This window comes from Cebus imitator, unplaced genomic scaffold, assembly GCF_001604975.1.
Source record: "Cebus imitator isolate Cc_AM_T3 unplaced genomic scaffold, Cebus_imitator-1.0 Scaffold757, whole genome shotgun sequence".
In the NCBI taxonomy this organism is placed as follows: domain Eukaryota; kingdom Metazoa; phylum Chordata; class Mammalia; order Primates; family Cebidae; genus Cebus; species Cebus imitator.
Genome location: NW_016108072.1, coordinates 77094 through 94333, shown reverse-complemented (window position 1 = coordinate 94333; position 17240 = coordinate 77094). Strand labels below are relative to the sequence as shown.

Below are 17240 nucleotides of genomic sequence, written 5' to 3'. Positions count from 1 at the left end.
TAGGTTCAGGCAATTCTCCTGCCTCAGCCTCCTGAGTAGCTGGGATTACAGGCACGCGCCACCATGCCCAGCTAATTTTTGTATTTTCAGTAGAGACGGGGTTTCACCATGTTAACCAGAATGGTCTCGATCTCTTGACCTCGTGATCCACCCGCCTCGGCCTCCCAAAGTGCTGGGATTACAGGCGTGAGCCACCGCGCCCGGCCTGCTCTCCATTTTCTAGGGTGTTGTGGGTGAACTTGGCTTGAATCTTTAGGCTGCCATGACTGTGTCTTGCCTTGGATTGCAGCCTCTTTCTTTTCTCCTGCCACACCCTCCTGGAGGCTGATGAATGCCCAGGCCTTTGCATACTCTGAGCTGCGACTTTTTCCAGATGCCTTGTAACTTAAGGAGACAGGGCCCTCACCTCCCCTGGACAGGCTTCTTCCGGCTGCCCTCTTTGAGCATAAGGCTGGTTTGAGTTTCCAGGGTACCTCAGTCCTCAGCTCAAAATTAATCTCAAAAGGAAAGCTGACGGCTATGTTTTCCTTTCTGCCCCAGTGCACAGGGAGCATTGCAGAAAGGTCAAACTGGCACTTGGCTGACAGCCTGAGCCTGGAAGGGTGGTGCTATTTTGGTCCCCTCCCTCCGGCAGAGCTGGCAAGTCCAGAGCAGTGGGGAAGAGAAGGGCTGCCTCCCCTTGCCCTCTGAGCAAGAGCACGCTGCCCTCCCACCACCTCTCATGCCTCTTGCCCTGCTGTCATTAATCTGGTCCCTTTTGACCAGTGACCCAATTTCATCACTTGTTACCTAAGTGAGACCCTGGTAGAAAAGCTGTGATTCACGACTGCTGTTTGCACCTGGAATGGGAATCAGAGGGCTTGAGTTCCAGCCCTGGCTCTGCCCTCACTACCCTGCCTGGGTCCACGTCGCTGAGCTCGGCAGCCTCCTAGTGCCTTTCCAAAGCCTTCCATGACCATTTTTTTCATCATGTCTTATAAGACCCATGGGTGAGTAGATATAATCCCACTTTTTTTTTTTTTGTTACTGATTGTCAACTATACATAAAATTTACCATTTACCACTGAAATAACTTCAAACTCTGTAAGTCTCTGGCATTTAGTATATGCACAATGTTGTATGATCACCACTACTATCTAGTTCTAGAAAATGTTTATCACCCCAAAAGGAAACTCCATACCCAGTAAGCAGACACTACTCATTACACTGCTTTACTTATTCTGGATGTTTTCTACAAATAGAATCATACTGTATGTGGCTTTTGCTTCTGGCTTCCTTCACTTAGCATGTTTTCAAGATTCATCCACATTGCAGTAGGTATTAGTAGCTCATTCCTTTTAACAGCTGAATAATATTCTGTTGTATAGATACTATGCATTTTAGTTGTCAGTCGATGGACATTTGGGTTGTTTCCACCTTTTTGCTGTTGTGAATAGTGCTGCTATGAACATTTGTGTACACATTTTTTGCTTATCTGTTTTCACTTCTTTTGGATATCTATCTAGGTAGGAGTAGAATTGCTGGGTTATATGGTAATTCTATATTTAACTTATTGAGGGTTTTACATTCCCACCAGCAATGAGGATTTTAGTTTCTCCATGTCCTCACCTACCGTCTTAGTCTGTTTTGTGCTGCTTTAACAGAATATTGCCCACTGGGTAATTTATTTATTTAGTTTATTTTTTTTTGAGATGGAGTCTCCCTCTGTTGCCCAGGCTGGAATGCAGTGGTGCGATCTCGGCTCACTGCAACCTCCATCTCCCCGGTTCAAATGATTCTCCTGCCTCAGTCTCCCAAGTAGCTGCAACTAAAGGTGCGCGCCACCACACCCAGCTAATTTTTGTATTTTTAGTAGAGACAGGGTTTCACCATGTTGTTCAGGATGGTCTCGATATCCTGACCTCATGATCTGCCCGCCTCGGCCTCCCAAAGTGCTGGGATTACAGGCGTGAGCCACTGTGCCCGGCCCCCTGGGTAATTTATAAACAATAGAAGTTTATTTGGCTCATGGTTCTGGAGGGTGTGAAGTCCAAGACTGAGGGGTTGCATCTGTTGAGGGCTTTCTTGCAGAAGGTATTGCATGGCGAGAGTCCACTAGATTGAATTTGAAGACTCAAACCCCTCCACCTTGCCCAAGGTGGGCAGATCACCTAAAGTCAGGAGTTCAAGACCAGCCTGGCCAACATGGCAAAACCGTCTCTACAAAAAATACAAAAAAAATTAGCTAGGTTTGGTGGTAGAGGCCTGTAATCCCAGCTGCTTGGGAGGCTGAGGCAGGAGAATTGCTTGAACCTGGGAGATGGAGGTTGCAGTGAGCCAGGATTGTGCCACTGTACTCCAGCCTGGGTGACAGAGTGAGACATTGTCTTGGAAAAAAAAAAAAAAAAAGACATGGTGTTGCTCTGTCACCCAGGCTGGAGTACAGTGACAAAATCATAGCTCACTATAACCTTGACCTCCTGGGCTCAAGTGATCCTCCTGCCCTGGCCTCCTGAGTAGCTAGGACTACACGCATGTACAACCATATGCCTGGCTAATTTTTTAAGTTTTTTGTAGAGACAGGGTCTTGCTATGCTACCCAAACTGGTCTCAGATTCTGGTCGGAAGTGATGCTCCTGCCTTGACCTCCCAAAGTGCTGAGATGACAGGCATGATCTACCATGCCTGGACTGTGTTACTTTTTATATGTGGTTGAAATAAGTATTTAACTTCATTGTTCTGCATGTAGATATCACTGTCCCAGTACCATTTGTTGAAGAGACTATTCTTACTCTTTTGAATGGTTTTGGCACCCTTGTCAAAAATTAATTGACCGGCCGGGCACGGGTGGCTCACACCCGTAATCCCAGCACTTTGGGAGGGTGAGGCGGGTGGATCACCTGAGGTCAGAAAGGTGTTTAAGACCAGCCTGGCCAACATGGCAAAACTCCATCTCTACAAAAATACAAAAATTAGCTAGGAGCAGTGGCAGGTGCCTATAATCTGAGCTACTCAGGAGGCTCAGGCAGGAGAATTGCTTGAACCTGGGAGGTGGAGGTTGCAGTGAGCTGAGATCATGACATTGCTCCCCAACCTGGGCTATAGAGCAAGACTCAGTCTCAAAATAATAATAGGTCAGGCGTGGTGGCTCACGCCTGTAATCCAAACACTTTGGAGGCCAAGGCGGGCGGATCACCTGAGGTCGGGAGTTCAAGACCAGCCTGACCAACATGGTGAACCCCCGTCTTTAAAAATAAAAATAATAATAATAATAATAATAATTTGACCATAGGTGTATGGGTTCATTTCTGGAATCTCAGTTCTCTTCCATTATCTATTGATCTATGTCTATCTTTATGCCAGCTCTACACCATTTTAGTGACTATAGCTTTGTAGTAAGTTTTGAAGTCAAGAAATATGAGGCTATCCCTTTTACAGATGAGGACATGGGGCTCAGAAAGGTGACAGCAAGTTGGCCAGTGATCCTCCTTCCCAGAGGGTGGGCCCTCAGGATTGAGCAGCCATGCTTTCCATACTCCCCACCCCCAAAGCAGCAGCAGAGGACCCAGCCCAGTGCTACCTTTTTTTTTTTTTTATTTTTTTTTTGAGACTGGGTCTCACTCTGTTGCCCAGGCTGGAGTGCAATAATGTGATCACGGCTCACTGCAACTCTCTGCCTCCCAGGTTCAAGTGATTCTCCTGCCTCAGCCTCCCAAAGTGCTGGGATTACAGGAGTGAGCCACTGCATCCAGCCTTTTTTTATTTTTTGTAGAGACAGGGCCTCCTTTTGTTGACCAGGTTGGTCTCGAACTCCTGGGCTCAAGCAGTCCTCCTGCCTCAGCCTCCCAAGGTGCTGAGATTACAGGCAAGAGCCACAGCACCCAGCCCAGTGCTGCTTCTGAGTCTGTGAAGGCAGCAACCACATCCCCCTTTCAGACCTCACATAATCAGAAGATTCCCCGTGCGAATGGGGTAGTGTGGGCCTGTCAGCCTTTGAGGAGGTCTGGCCTCTAACAGGCCAAGGGCTTCTGGCTCAGAGGGCTCCCTGCGCTGTGGGGAGACGCCAAAGTGATGATCAGGACATAGCAGCCACTTAGAGAAGAGTCCCTTATGCTGACTCTGGGGCCCACTCCCACTTTGCTCCCTTTGGCCTCTTCCTCCCTTTGTAGCGGTTGGATTGCAGCCCTGTCTACACTGGGCCAGGATGCCCTGGCCGTATCAGTCATCATGATGGTGGTGGCTGGCTTCTTCACCCTCTGTGCCGTGCTCTCAGTCTTCCTCTTGCAGCGGGTAAGTGGTGTGGGCAGGGCTGACAGCAAATGGGAAGCAGGTACCTGTTTCCTGCCCTTCCCATGAGATGTTCTTCACAACTATGGTTGGACCTCCTGGCCCCACAAAGGTCCAGCACCTTCCCCCGGGGCTCTGGGTGGGAAGTCAGGCAGTGCTGGGCTCCTGGTGACCCCTTTGGGAGTATAACCTGGATGTCTAGGTTCCTGGTGGGCCCAAAGGGCAGGTTCCTCTCACCCCACCCCTCTTCACCAGGTGCACTCCCTGTACCGCCGGACAGGGGCCAGCTTCCAGCAGGCTCAGGAGGAGTTTTCCCAGGGCATCTTCAGCAGCAGAACCTTCCACAGAGCTGCTTCATCTGCTGCCCAAGGAGCCTTCCAGGGAAATTAGTCCTTCTCTCTTCTCTCCGCTTCAGCTTTTCTCTCGCCTGCCTTGAGCTGCACTTATCCGTGGGTGCCTTATCTGGTGGTGGCTGTGCCCAGCACAGACCCCGAGGGGGGTCTTGCTGTGGCTCTTCCTCCTCCCTCAGTGACCAGCTCTCCCTGGAAGGGGAGGAAGGGACAGGGACTTTTTTTTTTTTTACACACACAAAAAAACAAAGCCATCTTTCCTTCTCTGGTGGTGCTTTGGTAGGATTCTTCTGTCTCTGGAAGCAGTGGGACTGAAGTTCTCTTACCCTTGTAGACACACAGACACCCCACAGTTGGGATCACTGGCTGACCTGGGCCCACCCCAGCTGGAGTTTTCTGCCAGGGTCCTGGGCCTCGACTCCCTGAACCCTGCAGGCCTGGCCTGAATCTGACTTCTCAGACACAGCCCAACCCTTTCTGCCCAGACTGGGAATAAGCCTCTCAGAGGCTCTGGCAGACAGCCCTGCTCCCCAGGTCACTGTCTCCAGGCTTCCAGAGAAGGCTGGTTGGCTCAAGCTCTTACCTGCCTCATGGTCCTCAAAAACAGATTCATAGCCCTTTAAGCCCCCTGCATGCTTCTGCTGGGGACAGCACTTTGAGCCCTCTGGAGCTCCCTTGCCGAGCCTTACTCTCTTTAGACTTTCTGAACGTGCAATGTGGTTGGTGGGATTTTGGGAGGGACCAGGGACACTGACCCCAAGCTGTCCTGCACAGCGTCTTCTAGGAGGGTGGGGTCTGCCTGTCCTGATGTGGTTGGTTTGGCCGTTTGCTGTGACTTCCCCTCCCTCTGAGGGACAGCTGCCTTTGCCTCTGCCTCAGATGCCACCCGCCCCGCCCATGCCCCCCATCAGCAGGATCCAGACTTTCAGGAAGGGCAGGGCCAGTCCAGAACCGCATCCTTCAGCGGAGACTTATAAGCCATCTCTTGGAAGGCCCCCTAATTCCCGAGTGGAGTCTGGCTTACACCCCAGGGGGTGTGTCACTGTGATGGGCACCTAGAAGTCCATCCTTAAAACCTGCATCGTATCCCTCAAGGCTGCCGACCGGGTTTGTGGACTGGGGGGGCCTTTCCACAAAACTAGCCTCCTGCCCTGCCGAGGCAGCCGCAGGCCTCCAGCCGCTCAGGCAGTCCCCAAGCCAATGAATGATACTGGCAGGGGCTGGGCTTTTATAAACTCCTTTCTGGTATTTTCCCCCCTCTATGTACAAATGTATATGTCTCAATTTTTGTGCTTGAATAAAAATAAAAAGACATTTTCAGACCACACTGGTTCTCATGTCTGGTGGACTTGGGAGGAAGGGGCAGCCCACAGGATTCGGGGCCGGGCGCTGCTGCTAGGCTTGGAGAGCGGGGACAGGTCAATAAACAGGAGAGCAATAAACAGGTCGTCAAGGCCCTTCCTCAGAAGAGTGAAAAGCAGCTGGAAGCTCCGGGAAGCCAACGCGGCCTCTTCCAAAGATGCCTTCTCGGCTTTCAGAGCTGCGGTTCCTGGGGCGGCGCCTCCTGGACGCCGTCGCCGCCACATGCCCACTCCGCCGCCCGCGCCCACGAGTGAGCGATCTCTAGATGCCTCTGCGCCCGCTGGGAGTCCCCGGAGGCCGCGCCGGCCGTCCTCCGCTCACTTCTCGGCTCGCAGGGGCCTCCGTGTCCCCTTGCGGGCCTTGGAAGAACTGGAGGGGCGCGTCCAGTGAGACGCGTGGACAAGGGAAGGGCGCCCGGAGCGGGGCGGAGCAGCGTCTCCGCTGCGCGCTGCACTTCCGGCGGGCGGCGCCGTGGGCCGCTTGGAGCCGCCCCGCGCTCGCCCCGCCCCCGCCCCCCCACCGGAACCTCCGCCCGCAGCGAGGAAGCGCCTGCGCGAGCGCGGGCGGCCGGGATGGCGGGGCCCGGTTGGGGTCCCCCGCGCCTGGACGGCTTCATCCTCACCGAGCGCCTGGGCAGCGGCACGTACGCCACGGTGTACAAGGCCTACGCCAAGGTGGGTGCCGGCCGCTGGCCCCGTGCCCACCAACCCGGAGCGAGCCCGGCTGCTGTCAGCCGGGGAGACTCCGAGAGGTTAGCGATAGCGTGGGAGCAGTTAGGGGCGGGAGGCCGGCCTCGCCCCAGCCGGATCCTCGGCGGAGGTTGGAGCCGACCGCCACGCTTAGGTCTCAAAAAACGAGCGCACCTGCATCCACCTGCAGGGTCAGTGGCTGAAGAACAGGCTCCAAACAGGTTACCTGGTGGCTGGGAGGAGTCTAGGACTGGAGCCAGTTAGGAGGCAGAGTGGGCGGTTCTAGACCCCTGAGTGACAGGTCTCTGTCAGGGGCACTCTAGAATGCAAAGAAATGGGTCTTCTAGCCGAGGGTTGGAAAAGACCAGGCTGGGTCGGGAAGCCAGGATTCCAGAGCCCACCTGCCTCACTGGCCTCATGAGGGAAAGCTGGGAAGCCCGGTGCTGGTGTGCAATAGGGCAGGGTAGGGGGACAGAGGGAACCAGACGGAGCCTTTCCAGCCAGGCAAGGGTCCGGGCCCCCTCAAGGTAGAGCCCCCAAATCTCCTGTCCCGCAGAAGAACACTCGTGAGGTGGTAGCCATAAAGTGTGTAGCCAAGAAAAGTCTGAACAAGGCATCGGTGGAGAACCTCCTGACAGAGATTGAGATCCTCAAGGGCATTCGACACCCCCACATTGTGCAGCTGAAAGACTTCCAGGTGTGAGCCTGGGGCGGGGCTGCTGCCAAAGGGAGCTGGAGAAGGGACACTCTCTTCAGGCTGCCTCTCTAACTCTAACCACAGTGGGACAGTGACAATATCTACCTCATCATGGAGTTCTGCGCAGGGGGCGACCTGTCTCGCTTCATCCATAGCCGCAGGATTCTGCCTGAGAAGGTGGCGCGTGTCTTCATGCAGCAATTAGGTAAAGGCCTGTGACCCCAGCCTGACACTCTGTCCCTTGTTCTCTGCATCCCCCCCACCCCCCCGCACCATCACACCCCTCCCCCAGGCTTAGAGACTTGACACACATTGCAGTTGCCTCCTGCACAGCCTGGAATTTTAGGGTCCTGTTTATCTTATACTCTCAGCCCTTGCTCAAGGATGCCGTGGGTGAGATGAGGGAGGAGCCCTCCCCTGTGGGGTGTTCAGGCTTCCACATGCAGAGCATAATATAAGGATCTTGCAGAACATTCCAGAGCCCTGTGAGTAGGACTCAAGTGCTGTGCCAAGGAAAAGAGCAAGATTCTCAAGGGCTGGGCATCCAGGGAGGCTTCTGGGAGGCCGGGAGACTTGTGAAGGGGAAGAGGGGAGGAGGGTGGGCACTCCGGGTAGGGTGGCAAACTCCTAGAAGTGGTGAGGTCCTTGTGCTTGTATGGAAAACATTAGACCAGCCAGGCAGGAACTGGGGTTGGGCAGGCTTGAGGAAGCAGATGTGCGAGGAGGCAGATGTGAGCCCAGGAGGTGAGAGGCAAGTGGGAATGGCTCTGACCTGTCTCTCTTCATGGGTCCTGCTCCTCAGCTAGCGCCCTGCAGTTCCTGCACGAACGGAATATCTCTCACCTGGATCTGAAGCCACAGAACATTCTGCTGAGCTCCTTGGAGAAGCCCCACTTAAAACTGGCAGGTCTTTGTCTGGAACAGCAGGGTCTGAGGTCTGGAGACTGTGACTCCCATCTGTGGTCACATAGGAGGGTTTGTGGTGGGAGAGTAGGAAGTGGTGACCTTTGAAAAAATTTGGACAAGAATTGACGCTGGAGGCCATAGACTGTGGTAGAACCTAGCCTGAGAGGACAGTGAGAGGGTGGGGGCTTATCCATGTAGCTGGTGTCATCAGGTGGGCTTCCTAGGAAAAGGTGCCTGGGGGAACTGTGCAGGATGGGTAGGTTTTACATCCCAGAGGCAAATATAGGAAGGTGTTCCAGGCTAATGATGAGCAGAGGCTTGGAAATAGGGTTGATCCGGGCGGGTCTGGAGGGTGGAGAGGAGCCCAGGGTGAGGCTTAACAAGCCAGGAGCAGAAGCAGCTGGAATTTGAGCCCTGCTGCCTGGCCTCTTGCCTGCAGACTTTGGCTTCGCACAGCACATGTCCCCGTGGGATGAGAAGCACGTGCTCCGTGGCTCCCCCCTCTACATGGCCCCCGAGATGGTGTGCCAGCGGCAGTATGATGCCCGCGTGGACCTCTGGTCTGTGGGGGTCATCCTTTATGGTGAGACCCCCTTTCCCTGCCTCTCACCCTGAGGCCTACACTGTCCTGAAGGGTTCTATGAAAACTGACTGCTGGCTTAGGGCCCTTGCTGAGGGGCGTCAGGCCCCCTCCTCCCCAGGTGTGGGCCAGGCCAGGCTTGACACATCCCCTCCCAGCCTTTGCTCTGCCTCCCTTCCACAGAAGCCCTCTTCGGGCAGCCCCCTTTTGCCTCCAGGTCATTCTCGGAGCTGGAAGAGAAGATCCGTAGCAACCGGGTCATTGAGGTGGGTCTGTCAGGACCTTAGCGACCATTTGAAGGGGGCGGAGGGAGTCAGGGCCCTGAGGGTTTAGACCTCCGTCTCGCTTGCACAGACTGGATTATGGGCTCCAGGCTGCCTTCGTAGTGGAGGGGCATGCTCTAGGCTGGAAGTGGAGGTGCGGGGCTGTCCCAGGGATTCTGATCAGCCCCCAGTAGGCAGCACAGGGCCTATTTTGCAGGCCCTTGTGGAGAGAAGGCCAAAGCAGAGCCAGGCCCAGCTTTCCCAGGAGCATAGTCCAGGGAGGGAATAAGGACCCATACATAAACACAATTCTAGCTCAGCTCAGGGCTCCAGCGTGGGTGCACCAGGAGCCCAGGGATGGAGGCCTGGCTCCCCATTGGCGACATCATCTTGACCTACCCTGTTCCTCCCTGGTCTCAGGTTCCCCACCTGTCCAACATGTATGTCGGGTTCCTCACAGACCTCTGGGCTAGAGTTGTAGGTGCTGGAGCCCAGTGTGATCTGTCCCTGCCGTCCCCTTCCCTGCAGCTCCCCCTGCGGCCCCTGCTGTCCCAAGACTGCCGGGACCTACTGCAGCAGCTCCTGGAGCGGGACCCCAGCCGGCGCATCTCCTTCCAGGACTTCTTTGCGCACCCCTGGGTGGACCTGGAGCACATGCCCAGCAGGGAGAGTCTGGAGCGAGCAGTGAGCAGGCGGGTGGGGATGGGGTGGGCTGCAGGTGGGCTGGAAGTCTCATTCCCCACTTTGGTGGTGAATAGGTGACTCGCCCAACAGAGACAGAGGGCAGGCTCAGGGGGCTGATCTCCCATCCTGGTGAGCGTGGGAGGGTAGGGAGGTGGACCTGACCCTGATCTGCCCATCCCCCAGACTGCGCTGGTGGTGCAGGCTGTGAAGAAAGACCAGGAGGGGGACGCAGCAGCTGCCTTATCGCTCTACTGCAAGGCTCTGGACTTCTTTGTACCTGCCCTGCACTGTGAGTCATAGGCCATGCCTGAACCCCTGGGTGCAGCAGGGATGGGAGTCATCCGTGGCTGCAGTAGGTGGATTCCAGAAGTTCTCCATCGAGAATTTTGTAGGCGATAAAGCAGAGCATAAACCTGGAATGTTGTGTTTTGAGGGATTCCAGAGGGTTCGGTGTGGGGCAGGGGTTCCCCCAGATTCCTCATGTGAAGCCCCACTTTCTGCAGATGAAGTGGATGCCCAGCGGAAGGAGGCAATTAAGGCAAAGGTGGGTGAGAGTCCCCATGAGGAAGTGGGGGGCAGGGGGTAAGGCCCGGCGGTCCCCGGGCCCCTGGGGAATGGCTCTCTTAGAATTGGAGCTTCCTCTCCTGCAACACAGAGCTGGAAATGGGTCAGGCCAGGCTCAATTGCCCCCTGACGTGTTTATAGCTTGGGGCAGTCACTAACAACACAGAGGGAGAACTTGGACGTGGGTTCTGGCAAGGGCAGCGTTTGGGGCAGCCCCTCCTCAGGCCCTTTTCCTGCTGCAGGTGGGGCAGTACGTGTCCCGGGCCGAGGAGCTCAAGGCCATCGTCTCCTCCTCCAATCAGGCCCTGCTGAGGCAGGGCACCTCTGCCCGAGACCTGCTCAGAGGTAGACTCTGGCTTCTGGCTGACCCCAGGACCCCCAGCAAACCTCCCCACAGCCCGAGTGGGAGGCAGGTGGGGAGAGGCATCCTGCAGCAAACAGGCAGTCGGCTTCCCTCACCCTGAGGCTTTCCTCTCATCCCAGAGATGGCCCGGGACAAGCCACGCCTCCTAGCAGCCCTGGAAGTGGCTTCGGCTGCCATGGCCAAGGTTTGTGCCAGTGGGAGGGGTCCAGGGGGGTGGGGAGGTATCCTGGCCATGACCCTAACTGGCCTGGTATTCATGTGGCTGCAGGAGGAGGCTGCCGGCGGGGAGCAGGATGCCCTAGACCTGTACCAGCACAGCCTGGGGGAGCTGCTGCTGCTGCTGGCAGGTGAGGGCCGCCATCTCTGCCCCCGACATGGCCCCTGGCTGCCCTGACCTCACCACACGCCCTTTCTTTACAGCGGAGCCCCCAGGCCGGAGGCGGGAGCTGCTTCACACTGAGGTGCCCACTGAGCTTGAGAGGGTTGGGGGGCTTCCTCTTCCCTTTGTCTCTGCTCTTATCTGTGGGGACGTCCTTGGGTTTCCTCTGGAATGCGCCACCCTCAGGGTGTTCTAAGTGGAAGTTGAACCATAGGGCCGGGGTGCTCAGACAGGGCAGTGGAGGATCTGGGAACCCAGCAGCAAAAAGTCTGGGAAGGCTTCCTGGAGGAAGGAGCAGACAAGGGACTCAGGCGGCAGGTTGTTCTGATGGGGCAGAGGGTTCTGGAGAGCATCAGGGGTGAGGAGGAATTCTCTTTGAACCCCCCTCCCCACCACTCTCCCGCACACCCAAGGGCATATCTTTCCTTGGCAGGTTCAGAACCTTATGGCCCGAGCTGAATACCTGAAGGAGCAGGTCAAGGTGGGCACGTTGGGACCACGCTGGGGCCAGGGTCTGTGGGTTCTGATCGTTTCTGCCTGTGGCTGTCATCCCCGTCCTGCTGGTGTATGTCTGCTCTCCCGCCTCCTCTGAAGGCCTCCCCATCCCCGTCTCTGTCCTTCACTGTCTCACTTGCTCAGCACTGTGTGCTGTGGCTGCCTCTGGCTGCCTTTCACCCCTTGCACTGTCTTCACATCCCACAGATGAGGGAATCTCGATGGGAAGCTGAGACCATGGACAAAGAGGGGCTGTCGGAGTCTGTTCGTAGCTGTGAGTTCTGCCCTGGGGTCGATCCTCCATCCAAGGAGGGGTGGTGGCTGGAGGCCCTGGGCTCTGCCTCCTTTACCAAAGACCTGAGACTGGTCCTCTCCCATTGTCCCCCTCCCTCCCAGCTTGTTCCCTGCAGTGACTCCAGAAGAATGACTGGGCAGATGTGAACCATCTGGGGCAGAGTCTGACCCAGGCTGGCGCCCAGGATGAAGCGGCCCACGGCAGCCTTGGCAAGCAGGCTTCTTGGATGCACAGTGCTGAGACCCCCTCATCCCAGAGTCCCCAGCCTCCCTCAAGTTACTCTGCACCCCGCAGAGGGTTTGATGGCCATCCTGTATGCAGGAGGCGAGGGCAGGACTCTGGGAGAACAGCATTTTTTTCACAAGACCTTTGTTATTCTCTGGTTACTAGGTCCTGTGTCTGTCCGTTTTGGGGCATGCAGCAGTCTATGGTTTTTTGCTCTGAGTAGAGGGCAAGGGGGCCCCTGCAGGGCACTTCTGTGCTTGCCCTCGCCCTGTCAGCAGGCAGCTGTGCCCCTGGCCTGCCCTTCCTGGGACCTCTTATTCCACCTCAGCTCCTCCTTGCACTGGAATGGGGCACTCCAGCACCCCTCAGGGACCACCCACCCCCCAGAACCCACCAGTCTTCCTGGGAATGCACACCTGCCCGCCATTTTGGTACTTTAAGTTAATCCTCCAAGCATGAAAGTTGTAAGGGTGGGGCAAATTTAAGAAGCCCATGCCTTGTTCCTGCCCTGGCCTAGGGAGCACCAAGGAGGGGTCCTTGGTCCTCATCCCTCCCAGCTCCGTTCCTCTTTGGGACCACACTAGCCACAGTGCAGGCCTTGTGCTGGAGTTTGAGCCTGGGGACGGAGACCTGGGGACAGCCTGACCCAGCGCACTCCAGGGTACCCACTTCTAGGCCTGCTTTGCCACTACCCCAGTGTGAAGGCCTGGGCAAGCCCCTTCTTTCTGGGTCTGGGTCTCCACATCTGTTCAATGGGGCTGATACCTCCACAGCCCACAACATAGGCACTTATGAGGACAAAGTGAATTTAACCTGGAAAAGAAAGACAGATTCTTTTAAATAATCAGCAGGTGTTGGTGATTTCTAGTCCTTCTGCCCTTAAATGCCTTCTTGGGCAAGAGTTGTCTGTCCTCCCTGCAGGACACTGAGTGTCGGGTGTAATTCATTGTTTCTCTATTAAATTATTTTTTCTACTTGCGCATCTCTTCTTGCTGTAACAAGAACAAGAGGGGTGGCTGCTGCCCGCAGGCTGGGGCAAGAAAGCCTGCAGCAAAAGCTGGGGAAGCTGAGGTAGGGCTGGGGAGGTCTCGGGCTGGAGGGGGATGCTGGGAATGATAGCTACGTCTGCCCTCAGCCCCCAGGGATCCAGGAGAAAGCCTGACCAGTGTCATTCCTGCCCACACCCGGGCGACTGGCGTGGAGAGGATTGCAGGCCTGAGGAGCTTTGCTCAGCTCAGCTCCAGGACTGCAATCTTCTAAAATGCTCTGCCCTCCACACCACGCACTGTCCCACCCCATACAGGATCTCCTGGCCTCCTGCCCCCTCCTGCCCTCTCCTGCCCTGGGCCAGTAAGGGAGCAGTGAGCTGGACTGGGGTGAAGGGGCATCTTTTTTTTTTTTTTCTTGAGACGGCGTCTCACTGTCACCCAGGCTGGAGTACAGTGGCAGGATCTCGGCTCACTGCAACCTCCGCCTCCCGGGTTCAAGCGATTATCCTGCCTCAGCTTCCTGTGGAGCTAGGACTACAGGTGCCTGCGACCACACCCAGCTAATTTTTGTATCTTTAGTAGAGATGGAGTTTCACCATGTTGGCCAGGCTGGTCTCCAACTCCTGACCTTGTGATCCACCTGCCTTGGCCTCCCAAAGTGCTGGGATTACAGACGTGAGCCACCGTGCCCGGCCAGGAAGGGGCATCTTTTGAGGTGTCATGCTCACACCCAGCCCCCAGGGACTTCATTTCCATTAGGCTCTGTACCCTGGCCTTCCCTCAACCCCACACACTCCCAGGTGTCAGTCTGACCAGCACTTGTTGGGAGTAGGAGGGGAGCAGTTCCTTAGACTTACCCACGTGTCCCCCACCCCACCCCTGTTGCTCAGTCATCCGGGGGGTTTCGTACTAGGACTGGAACAGACTCTGGGAAAGAGTCTCCCTAAAGCCCTGGCCTGGCCACTGGGGGGCAGTGTGGAGCAGTGTCCCAGAGGGCAGGAGGAGCTGCTAGAATTCTGGCTCTGCTGCTTGGTCTTGAAGTTTGGGATACATTGATTAGCCTATTTCTTCATAAAATGAGGTTGAGGATAAGGGCCCCATGAGAATTTGTAATGAGATACTGCACGTGGGCATGGCATACAGTAAGAATACAATAAAATGTGATTTTCAGATCTAGGGAGAGAAATGTATGTCAGATTATCTCTGGAAATGGGCCAGACAAAAAAGCCTCAATACATAAAGTGAAGGAGCAGGAGGGGAATGAATGGACCTGGTTGAGTGGATGAATTGAGAAGATGGGAGAGGCTGAATGCGGTGGCTCATGCCTGTAATCTCAGCACTTTGGGAGGCCAAGGCAGGCAGATCACGAGGTCAGGGGATCAAGACCATCCTGGCCAACATGGTGAAACCCTGTCTTTATTAAAAATACAAAAATTAACCGGGTGTGATGGCGCACACCTGTAATCCAGCTACTCAGGAGGCTAAGGCAGGAGAATCGCTTGAACCCGGGGGACAGAGGTTGCAGTGAGCCAAGATTGTGCCACTGGTGACAGAGTGAGACTCCGTCTCAAAAAAAAAAAAAAAAAAAAAAAAAAAAGAAAAAAAAGAAAAAAAAAAAAAAAAAAAAAAAAAAAAAAAAAAAATGGGAGGAGGAGTGGAAATGGAAGATGAGATGGAAGACTAGAGAATTGAATGAAGGGCGATGGAGAGAGGGTTGGCCCACCAATTCCAGCTGTTTATTTGTGGTCACTGCATCCGCTGGCTGAGAACAGAGGCCTAAAGTTATTACGAAGGTCGGTGTGGAGAGTAGTGGGCCCCCACAGAGAGGATTCAGTACGCAAAAGGCCTAGGGACTGAGGCTGCTGGAGGAGCCCCTGGGAAGGGGCCCTCCTTGAACAAAGCATCTGGATGGCCTCTAGGTTGCTCCTGTGTCCAAGCCGCCTGCCAAGCAGGGAGGCGGCCCAGTCGGAGGCTGGGGTGAGGTGGGGAGGGCTTGCTTCTAATGGCAGAGGCCTGTAGGAAACGTGCAGACCACTTTCTGAAGGTCATGTTTTCCTTCTTAGGGGACAGAATTGTTTCCACCTGTCACTTTCAATGCTCCAAAGGTGCCCAAAGCAGGACGGCTACCTCCCAGCAACATTCGGGGGACAGCTCTATCCTCCTACCGCCATCAGCCACCTAAGCACAGAGCCAGCCCTGCACCAAGCCGGGGAGCCTGAGCTTTCTAACCGCCAGCCCTGGAAGATGCACATGGGCCTCGGGAACAGATAAAGGGACCCAGGTGTCCCTGTGTCCAGCTGGCCCTTCCTTACTTTCTTTACCCGGATGTGGGAAAGGACATAGAAACTTTGTTCCTGCGGAAGGTCATCTAGAAAGGCTCTTGTCCCCAGAGGCCAGGTTGCTGTCCCAGCCGTCCCTGAAAGGGCAGTGGTCCAACAAGGAGGCTGGGGCCTGAGGGAAGGAGCACATCATCAATGACAGCTTCTCCGGAGGAAAGCATACCTGCACCTACACACAGCAGATCCCACAGACACAAGAAAGCCATGTGCAGGCTGACAAACCCCCGCTGGCCCCCCACACACTTACCCTCATGAGCACACACGCAGGCGCAGCTCTGCTGAATGAGGTTAAGGCCACCTCAGTGGTGCTGCTGCTCCCCTGAGCTCAAACCTCAAACGGCCTCTGGGGACAGCTCTGCCTGGTGGGCACTGGGTTGGAGGCACAGCAGTGGGCCCTGTGACTACACCCCGCAGCCCCGCCTCAGGTCTGTGGGAGAGAAGACAGAAGCTCCGCCTCACAGCTGAGTGTCAGCTGGGTCAACAGGCACTGTCAGCAGCTCAGCTCAGCTAACAAGCATGTCCCAGATGTCCCCAGCGCCTGCCTGGGGCCTCCGGTGTCTGAGGAGGAACCATCTGGCTGTTGAGGGAACGGGAGATCCTCCATGCTCCAAGCCCTAGTCACCCTCCCTAGTTCCTCCCTGGGGACCAGCTGGCCTTGGGAAAGTCACTTGTTCTCTCGGCACCCTCTTCCTGCTGGGAACTGGGCCTGAGCTGTCCAGGTGGGTGGAAGGCAGGGGACTGTAGGCTCCTTGGGTAGGGTTTCTTTGAAATCTTGTACATTGTGAAACCACAGCCCCTGAGAGTAAGAGGTGGCGGGACAGGCAACCATCTCTGACTCTTCTCTCCCGCTGTAGGGGTTTAGGGGAGTTGGAGGGGCTCTCTTAACCACCTTTTTTCTTTTCTTTTCATTTTTTTTTTTTTGAGACAAAGTTTTGCTGTTGTTGCCCAGGCTGGAGTGCAATGGCGAGATCTCGGCTCACCGCGACCTCTGCCTCCCAGGTTTAAGCGATTCTTCTGCCTCAGCCTCCCAAGTAGCTGGGATTACAGGCGTGCACCACCATGCTCAGCTAATTTTGTATTTTTAGTAGAGATGGGTTTTCTCCATGTTGGTCAGGCTGGTCTCAAACTCCCAACCTCAGGGGATCTGCTGGCCTAGGCCTCCCAAAGTGCTGGGATTACAGGCATGAGCCACCGAGCCTGGCCTTAACCACCTTTTAACATTTCATGTATGCTCAGACTGCCCGCAAGGGTACTGAGGAAGGAAAGGGGAAAAGAAAAGGAGGAGGGAGGGAGAGGAGGTAGGAGAGGGCCTGGAACGTCAGGCTCCTAACTACGGGGTATAATGGGGTTCTAGGCAGAGGGTGAAATTGGAAGTTTTGACAGCAAATGACTGTGGCCCTCACATCACACCAGGTGGGTGGACCAGTCACAGGACAAATGTGTAAACGTCCTATTTTGACATTTGATTGTCTAAGTAAGAGAGGGTAGGAACAGCTTGGGAAGAGAGTAGTAGTCGATGTATTCAGGGCCCGCGAGCTTGGGAGTGGGGGGGGGCAGGTGCAGAGGAGGAGCTTCAGTTGGGTCAAGTCAGTCCTCAACTGCGGGCAGCTGCAGGACAGGCTCTGAGCCAGGAGAGCGGCAAGGGCTGAGGGCACACAGGTGGGACGGGTGTGGACTGACAGAGACCCAGATTGCAGGGCTGATGGGGAGGGCAGGTATGCCCAACAGAGCTGGGGACCCCTCAGCCTGCCCTCATTGTACATCTCTGCCTGAGCCCCACAGCCTCCTCCACC

The 17240-nt window shown here is 55.5% G+C and overlaps 2 protein-coding genes across 4 annotated transcripts in view; both read left to right on the top strand.

Moving 5' to 3' along the window:
* The window catches only part of SCAMP2 (secretory carrier membrane protein 2), a 33014-nt gene extending 28126 nt beyond the window's left edge, over window positions 1-4888 (top strand). The window contains exons 8-9 of the mRNA XM_017519581.2: window positions 4149-4269; window positions 4522-4888. Coding sequence (XP_017375070.1) covers window positions 4149-4269; window positions 4522-4656 — 256 coding nt within the window. The 3' untranslated portion in view covers window positions 4657-4888. The remainder of the gene's footprint in view (window positions 1-4148; window positions 4270-4521) is intronic.
* A 1429-nt stretch (window positions 4889-6317) lies between these two features.
* ULK3 (unc-51 like kinase 3) lies at window positions 6318-13093 on the top strand. 3 transcript variants are annotated; one of them, XM_017519578.1, is made up of 16 exons: window positions 6318-6652; window positions 7224-7364; window positions 7449-7569; window positions 8167-8271; window positions 8710-8853; window positions 9034-9116; window positions 9642-9797; window positions 9981-10086; window positions 10301-10341; window positions 10604-10706; window positions 10845-10909; window positions 10994-11072; window positions 11146-11186; window positions 11538-11585; window positions 11807-11873; window positions 11996-13093. In XM_017519578.1, the coding sequence occupies exons 1-16, from the start codon at window positions 6551-6553 to the stop codon at window positions 12010-12012; spliced, it is 1419 nt and encodes a 472-aa protein (XP_017375067.1). In that variant the 5' UTR covers window positions 6318-6550; the 3' UTR covers window positions 12013-13093. The 3 variants fall into 3 exon arrangements, with proteins under 3 accessions (XP_017375067.1, XP_017375069.1, XP_037591168.1); XM_017519580.2 differs by having other exon boundaries at window positions 6490-6652; window positions 7526-7569; XM_037735240.1 differs by lacking the exon at window positions 6318-6652 and adding an exon at window positions 6714-6888.
* The last annotated feature ends 4147 nt before the right edge of the window (window positions 13094-17240 follow it).